Genomic DNA, 16,343 nt, shown 5'->3' with positions numbered 1-16,343 from the left:
GAAATCAGGTTTAATTTCGACGGGACCATTTACTTGAAAGTGTAACTAATCGCATTGTGAATAAATAGTGTTTTTATCTAATAAATCAATATAGATGTCTATACACGAGCACCTGACTGTCAACATATATATGTTGACATTAAAGAGGCAACTTTGAGTGTTATAGTCAAATATCAGACAAAAACAGATTAAGGCCTCTCATTAATGATGAAAACATCTAGATATTTTGAATAGTTTGAACGTCGCAAATATTTAAACGTTATAAATAAATCGTATTTAAATTTATTTATATATAGTTCAAATAAATGAAACTCTACAGTAATGTTTTACAACTTACAAATATTTTCCTGCATAAAATAAAAATTATTCACTCACCCCTTTAACTATCCATTTTATACTATTTTTTATGATATTTTAATTAGATAAACATGAGATACATCAAAATTGCTAGTTTCAGATATGTTCGCTTGAATTTTCTAAATTTTAAACATATATTTTCTGTATTATTAAGTTCTGAGTATTCACTTGAAAACACTCGTGTGAGTTTTATCTAAATGTTTTCGATTCAAGTGGAGTTGAATGAAGGATGCCTATGTAAAGCAAACCTGTAAAAAGTAATTGTCAAGAAACCTCATTTCTGCTTTGGGGTATCTATCTTCTCTTTTCGTCCTGCCTTCTTCATGGCGGTATCTACAAAATTTATAAAAGGAGGAAACGTGAAGGAGCTCCACTTATTATAAATGCTCTTCGATATTCTCCTTCCGAAGCCGAAAGAGCAATAGCTTTCGCCTGTAATTAAAAGAAACTGCCGGCCGTCACAATAGTTGTCATCTCCACGCGAATAAAAGAGAAGAATTTTTTAAGCAAGGTTTTCCTTCCTTCGAAAATCTTTTGCATTTTCTTCCTTATCGCTGAAATGAATTGCAAACCTGAAGATTTTTAAATATTTTTTTTTTTATTTGGAAGAGATATTTTGTTAATATAGTGAACTAATGAAATAAAAATGAGTGCAACATGAATTTCAAGAATTTCATGAATCTTAAAAAAATAAGTTTCGTATTAAAGATAAAAAAATTCTGAATTCGCAGAAAGATTTATTGGTATTTGTTTCTTACATATTTTGTGGTAATTTAATTTTGGGTTCTAATTGGATTTTTATAGGGACAATATTTTTCATCATCCGTCACATAGTACTCGGTCTTACAAGCCATGTTGGTGATTATATAATGTCTCTATATACTCGTAGTTATCTTACATTTTGTCTTTCATTTAAAAAAATTGCAACAGAGTTTATTGAATATTTATTAATATTGAATATTTATTAATATGATCATTCGCGTGATACCATACAGCCCGAAAACAACATTCAGTAAACAAATGCAAGTGCTCCATTTAAATAAATATATAGTGAAATTCCAAAATGATATTTATAGGAACCAAAATGAGATAGGTAACAACCTCAAAGCATGATAGTGAGCCTTATAAGCTGGGCCTGTTCCAGCAAGCTCAGAATTATGTGTTTACATAAACTACGCAGTCTACGCTTAAGCTTACTTCGTTAAAATCTTTTTAAAAAATTCCAGTATATACTTCCAAATTTTTTGTACGGAAACATTTTACTTCATCGTAAAATATATGGTTATTTAAAACTGTAATTTATGCATACAGTTTATTTTTCTGCAGTAATAGCACTACTTGGGTAAGTCAAATTCTGTAAAGTTTTTTTCCCTCCTAACAAAGGACCGACCATGGACACAGCAGTATTGTTAACAGCAACTATTAATCAAAAAAAGCGTATAAATACACTTTTTTACAAACATTGTTCAGAGCAAAACATTCTCTCTGTGAATTTACTAGATATTGAAATTGTTTTTGTTTGTTTTGGATGCCTTTTAAGTATAGAATATAACACCGTGATATAAAATGTATATGTTAAATGGTAGAATAAGTTTATGTTTAAAATTTATATCGTTATAAAATTTTTAATAACATAAAAATAAATTGTTTATTAGTAAGGAAAATTTATACGTATTCATCCAAGTGACTTAAGGCTCTGAAGCTAAAAGTTATTATATAGATAATAATGGGTATTAGAATTATAAAAAAAAAACCTGTATTGTATTCTAAACTTTAAGTTTTGGTCCACTTGAGATACTAATATTTAATAGTAAACCCTAAGGATGCCAGACTTTACTTGAAGTCATGTACGCGTTTCTCAGTATGATAGTATGCAATGACCAAAAAAAGTAAACTTTATGAGTAAAATCCAAATTAAATGATTGTGTGAGATGTCCATTGTTGTTAAATATCAATAACAAAAAAATCATTAATAGTTTGAAATTATTTTATTATTTTACCTTTTATTCTGAACATGAAAAGTTATTACAACAATATTACAATATAAGTTGTCGGATTAAATAAAATTAATACTCAGACTAGCTCTAGACTACTCATAGAATATCAAACGAACAGTGTCTTTATTAATTGGTTAAAAAATAATAAAGTTAAGAGACCGAGTAACATAGTTGTCCTAGCGATCAGGGTCGCAACAACTAAATTTCCTAAAGAGGGGGGGGGGGGGAGCAATATACCTTTTCATAAAGAATCGTCGATCGCCCGCTATTGAAGAGGGGGGTCCGGGGGTCCTCCTCCGGGAAAATTTGTATTTCAAGGTGGAAAATGGTGCTATTTAAGCAGTTTTATTATCTAAAAATTGATTGCACAGCACTTTCTTTGCCTCCGTTTGCCCCCACTTCAAGGTTTCAGAAGGAGGGGGGGGGGGCAAAATACCCTCCCCCCCTGTTGTTGCGCCCCTGCTAGCGATAGCTAAGCTTATGGCGCCCCCAATGTTACACAGAACCACCTCACGGTGACAAAGAAGCCCCTGTTGTATTGCGCAGTCTTAATGGCCGCTGGCTCGGACGGCGGTGGCTGTGTCGTTGTTGAAGCCGGCCGAAGCAGGCGGAGTCGGCTGTCCTTGAAGCTGCAGCAGCACCACGAGGTAAGTCAGCACGGCGTTGAACAGCTGAATCAAAACACGCGCATTACACATTACATCGTGGAAATGCGTCATGTCTGGTATTGCACTCGTAATGGGAATAAACCTCATGAATGGACCACAAAGATGACTGCATAAAAACACGCGGAACAAGCCCATGTCACGATGTAAATAGTAAAATTCTTAGACTACACAACGTTTATTTTCAGCGACGACAATGTATTTAGTCAACAAAGTATTGAATTTAAAAAAAAAATATTAATGGGTACGTTTATTTAAAAGATTAATTAATTTCAAACCAACAACCTTCGTGGCAAAAACTAGCCAATAACATCAGCTAATATGTGTACAGCCAATCAGGAGACGGCTCGTCCGTCACTGGCCACGACAGAAGAGCGGTTGAAACATTTATAAAAACATATATTTATCTAATTTACAACATTTAAATTTTTTTATCAAAATTAATCATTACCAAAATGTATCCCCTTTCTATTTTCCACACAAAAAAAAATCTCGTGCTACTGCCGAGACCTTAATAATAATAATATGCAATACCCTTAGCAACACCTGTATCATTTTATTAAACAAATTAGAAACTAAATGTAATAATTTCAAAAACAAATGTAATAGTCTTTAAATACTCTCCAGAAATAAATAGCATCTAACCACGGTAACGAGCAAATTCATGTGTTCTCATGTTTTCAATACACTAACAATACGAAACTCGGATGAAAAATTTGACGTAATATTCTTTACAATAATGCGGAGCGTGAGAAATACACGCAAATTGTGTTTTCAACAACATTTATGGACGCGAATCTCACGTAGTTTCCGTACCCGCTACTAGAATTCGCTGCTGGGGCAGCTTCGTCGACTATTGAATCGTTTGATTAGCAGACCGAACTGTCGTGAAGGCCGAGCGACCGTGAATGCATTCACAGACGCGGACCTGTCAAAAGCACCGTACTCGTTACTCATCGCGAGAAGGAACAGTACAAACTGCTAGTCAAATTGGACACTTTTGGTAAATATCTGACAGTGACCAATATCGATAAATAAACATTTATACCATAGCTTAATATGTGTAGAAGTAACGTGGAGGAGAATGATCTTAATGATGCGTTCTTTAAATGATTCTTACAATGAGAAATATTGATTTCAATGTTATTTTAGAATCCGCCATTGCTGGTTACGCGGTACACCATTAGAAACTAAAAAAACAACATAAAAATTCAATACGCAACACACAGAATAAATTATTTTTGTCAAAAACTATTGATGCTATTGACTGTGCACATACATAATTTTAAATAGTAATGTTTAGTATAATGTTTATATACTAGAAATTTATTTCCGTAAAAATTAAAAAAGTGAAGTTATAACTTAAAGAAGTAAAAAATTAAACTTAAACTTTAGTGTTTATACTATCAAACAACTTACCATTTTTTATTGAAAAAAAATATTTGAGTGATTATGTCCCCGTGAACGAAGTGGCTTAGCTAGTTATGAAATATATATTACAGGATCTATTTTTAAGTTCTCGTAATTAAAGTTTCGAAACCGTCTTGAATCCTGGACAACAAAAGTGCTTTATGATTTTTTTTCTCTAAACAATAAGCAACATCTGCGTTCCACATAACACTTGTTTTCTGAAAATTATACTTATATTATTATATATTATATTTAGTTCACTCTTGCAGTGTTTTTTTAATTCACCTCTGCAGCAGACAGGACAGATACATCGGCTACGAGAACCAGACAGCGGTGTCTCGCCGCCTCTGAGATCAGTGTGAGGCTAATGGATGCTGGATCGTCGTCTATCTGGCCTCGCTGGAGCGCAGTTGTTGCGCTGTTAGCGTTGTTTTGTCTTCGCTTTATATATTTTTTTTATTTGAGTTATTCCTTTGATGTCATGGATCGCTCTTCTGCAGTAAGCCAACTTTAATCTCTCGTAACTGACTGCAAAACGAAGCACAGTTCTCGAAATACTAAATGTGATGATGTTACTAGTTGTCATACCCGGGTTCACATGGGTGGATACAATTTTTTACCATAACTAGTTTACATTAATAATCACTTAAAGCCACTGATGTATAAATTAATGTCAAGGTTCAAATACTTCTTCATATGTTGTTCTCAAATTCCCTTTGCTTAAACAATAGTGTGTCGAATAAATGTTTTTTAAACATATTTAATATTTACTACCGAGAAACCAAAATAGTATTTAAAAATTATGTTTGCTTGCAAAATTATATATAAAGGTATATAATTAGCAGTAGCGTATCAGAACTTCATTGGAGGAGGGGGAATTCAGCCTCTTTGTCTGCTGTTTGCTTTCAGATTCTTTCTTTTTTTGGGGAAAATAATGTATTTAAGGATTTATTAGGATTTCGGGTTGGAGGAATGACATATATCCTCTTCATAAATCCCCCTTCCAGGTTCACCACTGAATGTTAGTAAGGTAATAGTAGAAAAATTACTATCTGATTACTGCTGCTTTAAATAGCTAGAATTATCTCAGATGCCTCATTAATTACTTGAAAAAAAAATCGTGTAGCAAAAATAATGAGGAATGAACAAATTTGTATGTAACGGTGCGGTATTTAAAGTAGAATAATGTAAACTTGGATTGGGCAAACAAATCTTCATATTTAACTCAACATTTTGACTTACAGCTGTTAAAAGGCTCCGATCGCAAGTGAGGAAGCCTCCCAGATTGATAGAATGTGTACCCGCTGACATTACTTGAATGAATCTGAGGAGCTGTAACAAATCATACATAAAAAAGTTAAATTCCATGTTGTGTACTTGTATTTTAGATTGGTATTAAGGCAACGTTTATGAACAAATAAAACTAGTATTTCATATAGTAAAAGCCTTGTCAATTACTTGTTATGTAGTCAATATTTGTTTAAAATGAGAAAAATATATCTTCTTTTTTTACAATATAACAAAAAATTAATTAATTTTACTTATATTTCTCAGATTTATAAAAATTCTTGTTATAACTTTTTTAATTCATTGACCATTTTAATGATTAAAAATAGCATTTTTCGGTATTATTTTACAGGTTTTCAGATTCAAAAATTAACAAATATATTTTAAATGTTAACTTATAAACCTCTGTTCAGACACATTATTTGTAAACTATTACCTTTATGGTTACGTTAAGAATAGCAAATACATTCATTTCTTCCGATATGTTACGTGCAAAGAATCTACGTTCATTTTCTCACTTGTTCTTCATTACATCACGCTATCCGGTGCTTAGTTAAAGTTGTGCATTAGATCTATTACAAACATTATTTGTGATGTAATAGTGAATTTGTTTCGTGTTTGTGTGCTGTGACAAGTTACAATAATACAGAAACACGCTATACTCAGCCAACACCAAAATTCGACTTAGAAAACAATGTAAAAAATTACATATTATTATAATTATTATACGTATTATTTAATTAATTTCATTTTTGGTATTTGGCATTCCATAGAACACTATTAAGTATTAAAAAGAATGTATTAAAAAAAGTGTAACTCATTACACGTGATAGAAGTGAAACCTCTTTGGCAATTCAAACCTTGACTCGTCAGTATATCGTAAAAGGGCAAAACGGCAAACAGAGAGAAAGAGAGAAAAAATATAATTTTCTAATAACGATTAACATATATATATATAAATGAACCCCTATTTATCCTGGTCATGCTATAACTTGAGAACGGCTTTACCGAATTCATTCATCTTTTTGACGTGACGTCTAATAAATCGATGAACGCCGGCTGCACGCACGAAAAAGTGTCCCACTACGGATGTCCCACTACGGATGTGCCCTGTTTGCTCATTGTACGCATGCGTGGCATCTCTCTTCCACTCGATTGAAACAACCATCGATTTGACTTTTCAATCATATTTTCGTCGTTTGAATTATTAATATTACGTAATTTAACGATCGTCCACCGATTTTCAGCATAATCGGTACGGTTATTTAAAAGTAATGTTGAATATTCAAATACGTTTTGAACCACGATTGGTGTTTTACAGTTACACATAATAATTCAAATTACACCCGGGATCTTTTGCACAATGTTTTAAAAAATATTGTAACACATTATAAATAAGTTTGGTGTATTTGGGAAGCGTATTTATTATTAAATCGTGTTATAAAAACGAAATAATATTATTCCCTTACCGTGAACAAATTTTTTTATTAGTAGTATATACTATCTGAAACTATTAATTCCTAGGTTGGCCTCGTGGTCTTGTGGTTAGCTAATTACTGATTCGAAGGATTTCGGTTCAAATTCCGCCAGCTGCAAATTTTTTTTTTGTTCTTGTATAAATAAATACGACGTACGCAACATTTCAAAAAGTAATAAATATATTTGAATTAATGAATTCAAATAAAAGTAAATTTATTAATTAAATTTTACATTTCATTTCACTCCTTTGTATCCATACAAAATAGTGATAATTCAATAAAAATGATTCGATTTTATTCATAAATATATGCAGAGGTAGATTTTATCTTACAAAAGATAGAAAAATTTAAAAAAAAAAATTCTTCCTCAAACAATATAACATTTTTAATGCCTAAATGGTTTGGTTGCAAAAACCAATTACGGCTCAGTCTCAGGCCGAATATGATATTTCCTTTTCTTCTGGATCAATCATTACATCAATGTTTTGTTATGACGTTGTCACGTTAAACTATCGTCCGTTAACCGACTTTACAGACAAACATTTTTTTTAATGTTTTCTAATACTTCGTAGAACGTTCTTACATTAAAAAACATTAAGAAAATTGCGCAGAAACTTAGAAAATTTAAGAAAACCTAACGATTACCTTTATTATAAACTTTTTAAATGTAGCCTTAGCCCCAGCGTTATATACTCTTTGCTAAGCACGTTTTAAATAACTGTCAGTTGTTTGACAGTTGTCTGTCAGTTGTTCAGACAGATCGCACATCGCCAATATCGTTTACAAAGATCGCATAATTCTAGCGTAGCGTTATATTCTCTTTGCATTAGTTGTATCGGTCGGAATTAAGGACTTCATCTTGGAAATCCATGGTAGGCATTAAGAACGAATTATAACCCTTACCCAGCTCCCTGGTTGGAATGATATCTTTGACGAGGTAAAATTAAACCATTTTACTTTGAATTTGCATATTGTTAATGAATCATGGTTTTCATTTCTTAGTGCACACTGCACAGTTGATTGAATTGGAAAATTTATGGAGTTTTAAGTTTGTTCATTTATAATTTTCAGTTGAAATTTTTATATTGAAAATGCCAAGAAGTAGACTTACAAACATAGGTCGCAGAACTCGCAATGCCGTAAGTCAAAGATATTTAAGAGCAAGTCAAACTGATGAGCAACCCGAAGCGCGAAATGAAGTTGAACGGAATCGATTAAAAGAACATAGAAATGTTGCATTTGATCCACATCGAGCTGCATTCAATTATAACGTGGCAAACGATTACACTTCAGAGAAAATCGTTGCTATTGGACCTATGAACTTTGTTTGTTCACATTGCAAAGCATTGAAGTTCATAAATGAAGCCCCTGGATTGTGTTGCGCCAGCGGCCAGGTCAAAAAGATGCCATTGGAAGCGCCACCAGACCCACTACATTCGTTGGTTTCTGGAAATGGGCCAGATTCCAAACATTTTTTGACTCATATCCAGCAATACAATAATTGCTTTCAAATGACCTCATTTTGTGCAACAAAAATTATTCGAGATAATTTTATGCCCACTTTCGAGATTCAGGGTCAAATATATCATCAAACAGGTTGAGCAGTTACAGAGATAATAAAAAATTACAAACATATACAATATCAAAATATACAACAATATAAATAATTATTATTAATATAGTATTACAGTTTGAATTGAATGACAGGACAACGTCTGTCGGGTAAGCTAGTTAACAATAAATATTAATCACTGTTTAAATACACCCTAAGGAAAAAATGTGCATGTTACTGTTTTTTTTCTTCGCTGCTGGTTGACAAGGAGGAAAGCGAGCGCGCTAAAAGCAAATACAAAATACAAGGCATTCACAGCTGACTGTATAGGATATCTATAACTATTTTCTGAAACAAGCGCATGCGCATTCTCTCTATTATTCCTTCGTTCATCTATCTCTCTCGGTTAAAGTTTTTTTTGGGTGGGGTACGAATCATCGCACAAAGAGGAGAACAAAAACGAGACCAGGAAATTAGCTTATATAGCATAGAGCTCTATTTATATATCTTTGGCCAAGTACCTATTCTATGTACTTTTCACGTCAGAAACATCATCATAACAATGTTTTCCGAAAACGTATTAAATTTCGGCCTTAAAATTTTACTCTTGCCCAAAGATGTTTCACTACGAAAATCTATTTTTTGATTATACAAAATTTGATAATTTATATACACCAATTAGAATCTGTAAGTTGAAATAAAAATTTACTTATGTCTCAATATATTTTAAGAATATAAAGAAGTTTTAAAATAATTAGATCTAAGTGAATAAGGAAAATTATTTTGTTTTATTTTTCTTGAGTAAAGTATGCAATTTTGTTGAACTTTCAATTGCTCTTATACACACATATGGGTAAGGTAAGAAACGCTTTCTTCGTAACGGAAGAGAGGTAAATAATTTTGTTGTAAACATTGGAAATAAATACATTACGTATAATTAGAGAATACGTGTTTACCTGTTCTTTGTAGATTTCGTTTTTTTCTTCAACGTACAGAAATAGTAGCCTTCTTTTAAAAATGGCACATACCTATGAACAAAAAATAGTTTCAATTCATTTGAAGACCTTATATTCATTTCAAGCAAGAAAGAAAATTAATGTGACTTTTGAAAAATATATTTGGTATGTTTTACCTACTTAAAATCTAACGTTAACATTTCATTATTATTATTGTCAGTAGGTACTTCTGTGGCCTACAAAAACACACACGAACGCTAAAGGAAAATCATATTGTTAAATATTACCGTCCCTGTTATGTTGCTAATATTTTTAAGATTTCTTAACCAGTGATTCCATAGAATGTAACAAAATTATTTCAGGGAACGCAACCATTATTTTTAGACAACAGAGAATAAACCTCTCTTGATTGTTAAAGCCCTTCGTAAATCTGACAAAAATATATTTAAAATAATTTATTCAAATGAAATTTTTTCTGTTTATTTGCTTATTGCTATAAATAGTAATTATATCATAAATTAACTTAATATTTACTTTACTGATTTTTCTATATTCCTTTCGGCAATTTAAAAATGTGATATTTGATTTTATATATCGTATCTTTGTTTATTAATAAATCTCCACTCATAAATATGGTAGGAATAGCAGAACTTCCACAATGCTGATATTTATATCACAGTTATCAAGGTTTTTTACAATAAAACTACCGAACCAGTGAGGTAAACTAACGTGGATTTATGTATTGCATGACGCAGAATAGCGACATTTGTCAGCAATTTCATATATTTTGTACTTTTTCACTATCTCATGGCATTGCAAGAATAATTAAAATTTACTATTTGGTAAATCCAGAAATAAACAAGTGTTTTAATTTTTTATAACTACCTATTACTATACAGTTTTTTTATTCAGTTAAAGTACACAAAATTCTTTTTCGACAATTTTCGTCATCCAAATTAACTGTCACTCTTTGCATGTTAAATTTCTATAATTAAACATTTATTTATTTATTAATAATGTAACTCCTAAACACATTTCACAATAATTATAATTACAATAAAATATGTTTTAAACAATATGCTGTTCGAAATCGTCACCAGCATTCATGAGCTCAGTTTAGTGAAGTTCGTATTCTGAAATTTTCGTAATACTTCAAAAAAGTACATGCAGGTGCATAACGCATGATTCACGGATATAGGCAGGATAAAAAAAAATTACCCATAAATTTTACTGCCTCCCATATGTTTCGAAACATACGACATGTTGTTTTGCCAGTATTATATTTATCTAACTCTATGTATCTGAAAATGGATGGTCGGTGTGTAATTTATAATCTATTAAGTTCTTTAGAATAAAGTGGAAAAATGAAAGAGTACTGATACTGAAAAGATTACATTATCTAGCTAATGTCTACTATGTGTTGCAATGCCTCATTAACTTTTTTTGAAATTTTTTTTTCAAGTAGGTACCCATACAGAGCATCTCTTTATCTCTTTCTAACTCTCTATCGCTCTTTCTCTCTATATATCTCTAGATCTCTCAATGTCAATATATAATTCAATATCTCTCTTTATCTTTATCTACATATATATATATATATATATATATATATATATATACTAGCTGCAGTACCCGGCTTTGCACGGGCTGAACACCGGGTGATATATTGTCCGCGAGTTACAGCAAAATGGATAGCGATATGTCCAGTGTGGTGGACATTAAGAAATGACACATAATGACTGTTTGTGTATCTGTGACCTATGGTTTTCTGTTTACCCATGGCGATCGGTTGAAAGGTTTAGAAGTTGATGCGCTACAGCGCCATCTAGCGGCGAGTTACAAAAAAAATTGTTAGCATAAAAACCTTCTCCATGATAAAAACACTTCGATGTGCCAACTTTCATGGCGATCGGTCAAATGGTGTAAGAGTTTATCGACGACATACATGCCAACATCCAATTTATATATATTCTTATATTTCGAAATTTTGGGGCTTTCACTTTTGCGGAAAGTGGATGTTCAGGACCTCGAATGGTTTGCAACACTCCATCTCGAAAGAATAGATATTTGAAATTCCTGAAATTGTCGAAATTTTGGGGGTTTTTTCCCAGAGGGGGGCGGGACCCTGAATGGCTCGAAAACACTTAAAATCGAAAGAGATATTTTTAAAATTTTTTAAACTTTCGAAATTTTGGGGTTTTAACCACCTGGGGGGGGGGTGCTGGGTGATGTTGAGGACCCCGAATGGCTCGGAAACACTCCAAATCGAAAGTGATATAAAGGAATATAAAAATATAGGCATTTACTGTACTCATATCTACCATAATAACAATATTGACAAATAGAAAGCTTATTACCTACCTATGAATAATTATCTAAATAAATTAATAAATAACTGTATGTTTAAGAATTTACGTACATACATAATATTAAACTTCAAACTATACACACCAAAAAAAAACTAAGGATGTTTGTGAAACTATTTTTTATTTGTCATAATGTTTAAAACATTTGTAGGATTTGTTTATATGTAAAAGTGTGGTGGCAATATTCCGCTTATCCAAAGGAGAATATAAATTAATAGATATATCACTCCCTGTACACACCACAAATCTTAGAATTAGTAAAAAAAAAAAAACATAGTCTAAAATAAAACAAAAAGTATAAATAACAACTAATTTGACAAACAAAATTATACAACTGGAATGACAATGTTAACATCCGCCTGAAATTTAATAGAAGTAGGTATGTAAGAATATATATATAAGAAATTAAATGAAATTGAAACATACATAAATAAAATTATCTCACACTCAACCAAACATAATGTTTAATATGAAATAAAGGAAGATGGCAATTACACGTCACTATTCTAATTAATAAAAAAAAATCAACTTTCCTGAAATAGTAAAATTCAAATTTTTCATCAATATTTTACATAAATGATAAATACTTCTGGTCTTCGGTCTCAGCAGCCCTAAGACTCTTGACGCTCAGCAGATAAATTATAAACACTAAACCAAACTCCTTGCAAATAAGTAGGTACTGTAAAAAAAAAATAACAATATTGACAAATAGAATGAATAAATTTCGAAGAAATTTATAAGTTTAAGAATTTATGTACCTACATAATATTAAACTTGAAACTATCCACACAATAAAAACCTAAGAATGTTAGTGAAACTAATTTTTTTTATTTGTAATAATACCTAAAATACGTATGTTAACAAAATGAAACAAAGTATAAATAATGACCAATTTGACAAAAAAAAAAATTGTACAACTCGAATGACATTGAAAACATACACGTGAAATTTAAAAGAATTATGAGTGCCCTAGTTAGGGAGAAAAAATATATATAGAAGAAATTAAATTTAAAAAATGGGTGCGTGTACTTAGGTACGCGCATGAGAAGTTATACTTCTTTGGCATCATTAAAAAATAGTTTTTAATTGCATGCAAAAATATTGCGTGGAGTCCCTTCGCGTGGAAGAAGTGAAACTTCGTAATGTGGAAATGAAAATAGGAAGGGGTAGAAATTGATTTTTAGTGAAATCATATTGTATCAAATCAAACGAAAAAAAACAAAGGAACTAATTTGTAAAGATTCATAGATTGATCTTCAGAGAGAGCGAGACACCTATTGAATGTCTATAAAACTAACTTTTTTATGAGAGCAGATTTTCATGAAATAAATCATGAAATCATTCAACGATAAAAGCTGTTTATTTAACCAAGCGGACGGGTTCGCCCCAAGGAGAAAATTGACGCGGCGAGACCTCGTGGACATAAAGAAATGACACACACTCACTATTTATGTGTCTATGAAACATTTTTTTCTGCAATTTAAATTGTAATATACAAAAACGGTATTGAAAATTGAAACAAATATGGCGACACTACAAACTGTCAAGATCTTTTTTTTTTCTTACTCTCTACTTAGTTCCTTACAATAGCAAAACGTAACGTAATGGCTTGAAAGCTATTGCTCGGCAGACATAGAGGAATGACACCAACAGTTTGTATATCTATGACACACATTACATAAAATTAAGATATATTTTTTAACCCGTTTAAAATTTATTTTTTTTAGACAAAAGATAGCCTATGTCCATCCCCAGGATATAATCTATCTCCTTGCCAAATTTCATTACGATCCGTTCAGCCGTTCAGCCGGGAAAAGGTAACAGACAGACAGACAGACAGAGTTACTTTCGCATTTATAATATTAGTAAGGATATATATATATATACATATATATATACATCCTCTACCTCTATGTATCTCTCTATTTCTCTCTTTGTATCACTATACATCTCCAATGTTTCTCTCTATCTCTCTCCCCTATATACCTATACATGTATAACTTAATATGTATCTAAACATATATATCTATATATCTTTATATCTAACTCTATCTCATTCTCTATACCTCGTTATATCTCCCTCTTTCTTTTCGCCTCTCCATATCTCTGACTCTCTCTATCACTTATATATCTTATATATCTTTATCTATTATAATATTTCTCTAACTCTCTATCTTTTATCTTTCTATCACTATCCCTTTCTATATTTAATTCTCTCATTCGTCCGCACTCATACAACGAAAACATACGAACTGCCGCTAAACTATATAAATTCACAAATTTGTTGAAACGATGGGCGTGCCATCTATTGTAACATGGTTGTACTAGCTCAGAAACCTTCGCGGGCATGCGCAAAACAACTCACCGAAACTTTTATCGTAATGATCGGATGAATGGTATAGGAACTCATACGGGACAAACAAACAAACAAACAAACAAACATTCAACACGTGATGAACGTTCCAATAGATAGTGTGTTTAAAATTCAAGGCAACGCCATTTGTTGACAAAGTTCAAAACTTAACTATTACCGTCGTTATTTCGCTAGACACCGCGAGCTCTATTGAGCGGCCGGGTCTCATCAAGGTGAAGTATAGGACGTTACTATACCTTACTATGTGTATGATCGTGTGGCGGACAAAGAGAAATGACACAATCACTCTGTATATGTGTATGACCTACGATTTTCTGTTATAAAAATAAAAATAAACTTATATTTTAAAAACACAATTTTTGTATTGAATGAACCATATATATGAATAACGTAATTTTTTTAATGAACTTAAAATAAGAATCAGGTAATAAATAAAACAATTACTTTTAATGGGGGAAAAAACGTGGAATGCTCTCTTCTTTCATTTCCATAGTGACACTGCCCTAAAGAACAGACATTGGTGTTAGAACATTTAAGGCAACTAATATCAAGCACCCCAAAAATTTCTGAGGAAATCGATCCCCTCACCCCACCCCGCTGCCATGAGGCTCATACAAGGGGGTCCGATGTGGTGCCTGAAGACCTCGGGAGCATGTCAGAATAAACGGACTTCAAATTTCCAGAATTTCAAAAAATCGGGGGTAAGTGACTGTCCCTCGAGGGAGGGGGGGGGGCATTCGAACCACCGAGCACATTTTACACCATGCTCTGGCCTCTGATCTGAAACAATACAAATCTTAAAGGAAAATATTTTTTTAAATTTTCGCAATTTTGGGGGTTGAACTCCTGGGAAGGGGGGTTGGAAGATGGGCAGCCTACCCCCGGGCCAATTTTCCACCATGCCCCGGCCTTACGGATACACAAAACGCATAGTTATTGCCCATAGCTCGAAAGTAGCGGTTTTTAGTCCCTATGACTCTGCCCCCTTACCACGTCAGGTTAGTCATGAAATTATTGTATTGTCATCCGGATTACATATACTTGCAAAGTTTCAAATCGATACGACCATTATAAATAGGTTAAAATCAAATTTTAAAATGTTATTACATAGTGATATATTTACTTTGTATAAATTTATCTAAATTAAACACAAAATAAGTTTTAAAATTCCAAAATTTTGAAGGGAATTGACTCCCCTCCTCCAATGTCCCGACTTAAAGTGACCTCTCCCCTGAGGGGGAGTGGGTGGTGTGTTGAGGACCCCAAATTGCTTGGAAACACTCCAATTAACAAAAAATATAAATTTTTTATTAATTTTCGAATTTTTTTTGACAAGAAAGGGGGGGGGGAGTCAGCTTTGGGCAAATTTCTCACCATACCCCAGACTAATTGATAAACAAAAAGAATGGTTATTTCCATGTAATAGTCAATGTTAAAGTGTTATAACATACAGTTGAAACTGGGAAATAATTTTGAGGACAGACTGTACATTCCGTTCGCCGATGGGAAGCACGAAGGAATGTCTACTAGCGCACAATAATATAATTTATGTTTTCTTGAGCTCTTACTGGGTTTCTTCAACGTGCTACTCACTTTGAGAGAAGCCCGATGAGCTCCGTCCAGAACCACGACCAGTATGGCCATGTGCTGGAGGGAATACACCAGGTCCTTGACGCGCCTGAGGCCCGCGGCCATCACCAGGCCGTGGTAGACGTGCATCACCAGCCTCGCGCCGGCGAGCAGCAACTCCGCGATGAAGTGCAAGTAGAGGAAGTTGCCGGTGTCGCCCAGCAGCTCGTCCAGCTGCCGCCACAGGTGCGAGTAGTCGTCCAGGCCGGCAGGTCGCCGTGTGGACGCGACTGTCTCCGGGAGACAGGGAGACAGCCGTCTCAGCTGGAAGG

At 32.9% G+C, this 16,343-nt stretch overlaps 1 protein-coding gene across 1 annotated transcript; it reads right to left on the bottom strand.

Annotated features, from left to right (window-relative positions):
• Positions 1-2,357: 2,357 nt before the first annotated feature.
• LOC134535817 (gustatory and odorant receptor 24-like) lies at positions 2,358-16,095 on the bottom strand. The gene is made up of 4 exons (XM_063375108.1): positions 16,036-16,095; positions 9,703-9,774; positions 5,672-5,761; positions 2,358-3,025 (listed from the first exon to the last, which is right to left on the bottom strand). The coding sequence occupies exons 1-4, from the start codon at positions 16,084-16,086 to the stop codon at positions 2,903-2,905; spliced, it is 336 nt and encodes a 111-aa protein (XP_063231178.1). The 5' UTR covers positions 16,087-16,095; the 3' UTR covers positions 2,358-2,902.
• Positions 16,096-16,343: the final 248 nt, after the last annotated feature.

Source organism: Bacillus rossius, chromosome 10 (assembly GCF_032445375.1).
Source record: "Bacillus rossius redtenbacheri isolate Brsri chromosome 10, Brsri_v3, whole genome shotgun sequence".
Lineage (NCBI taxonomy): Eukaryota > Metazoa > Arthropoda > Insecta > Phasmatodea > Bacillidae > Bacillus > Bacillus rossius.
This window is presented reverse-complemented; position numbering and strand designations above follow the sequence as displayed.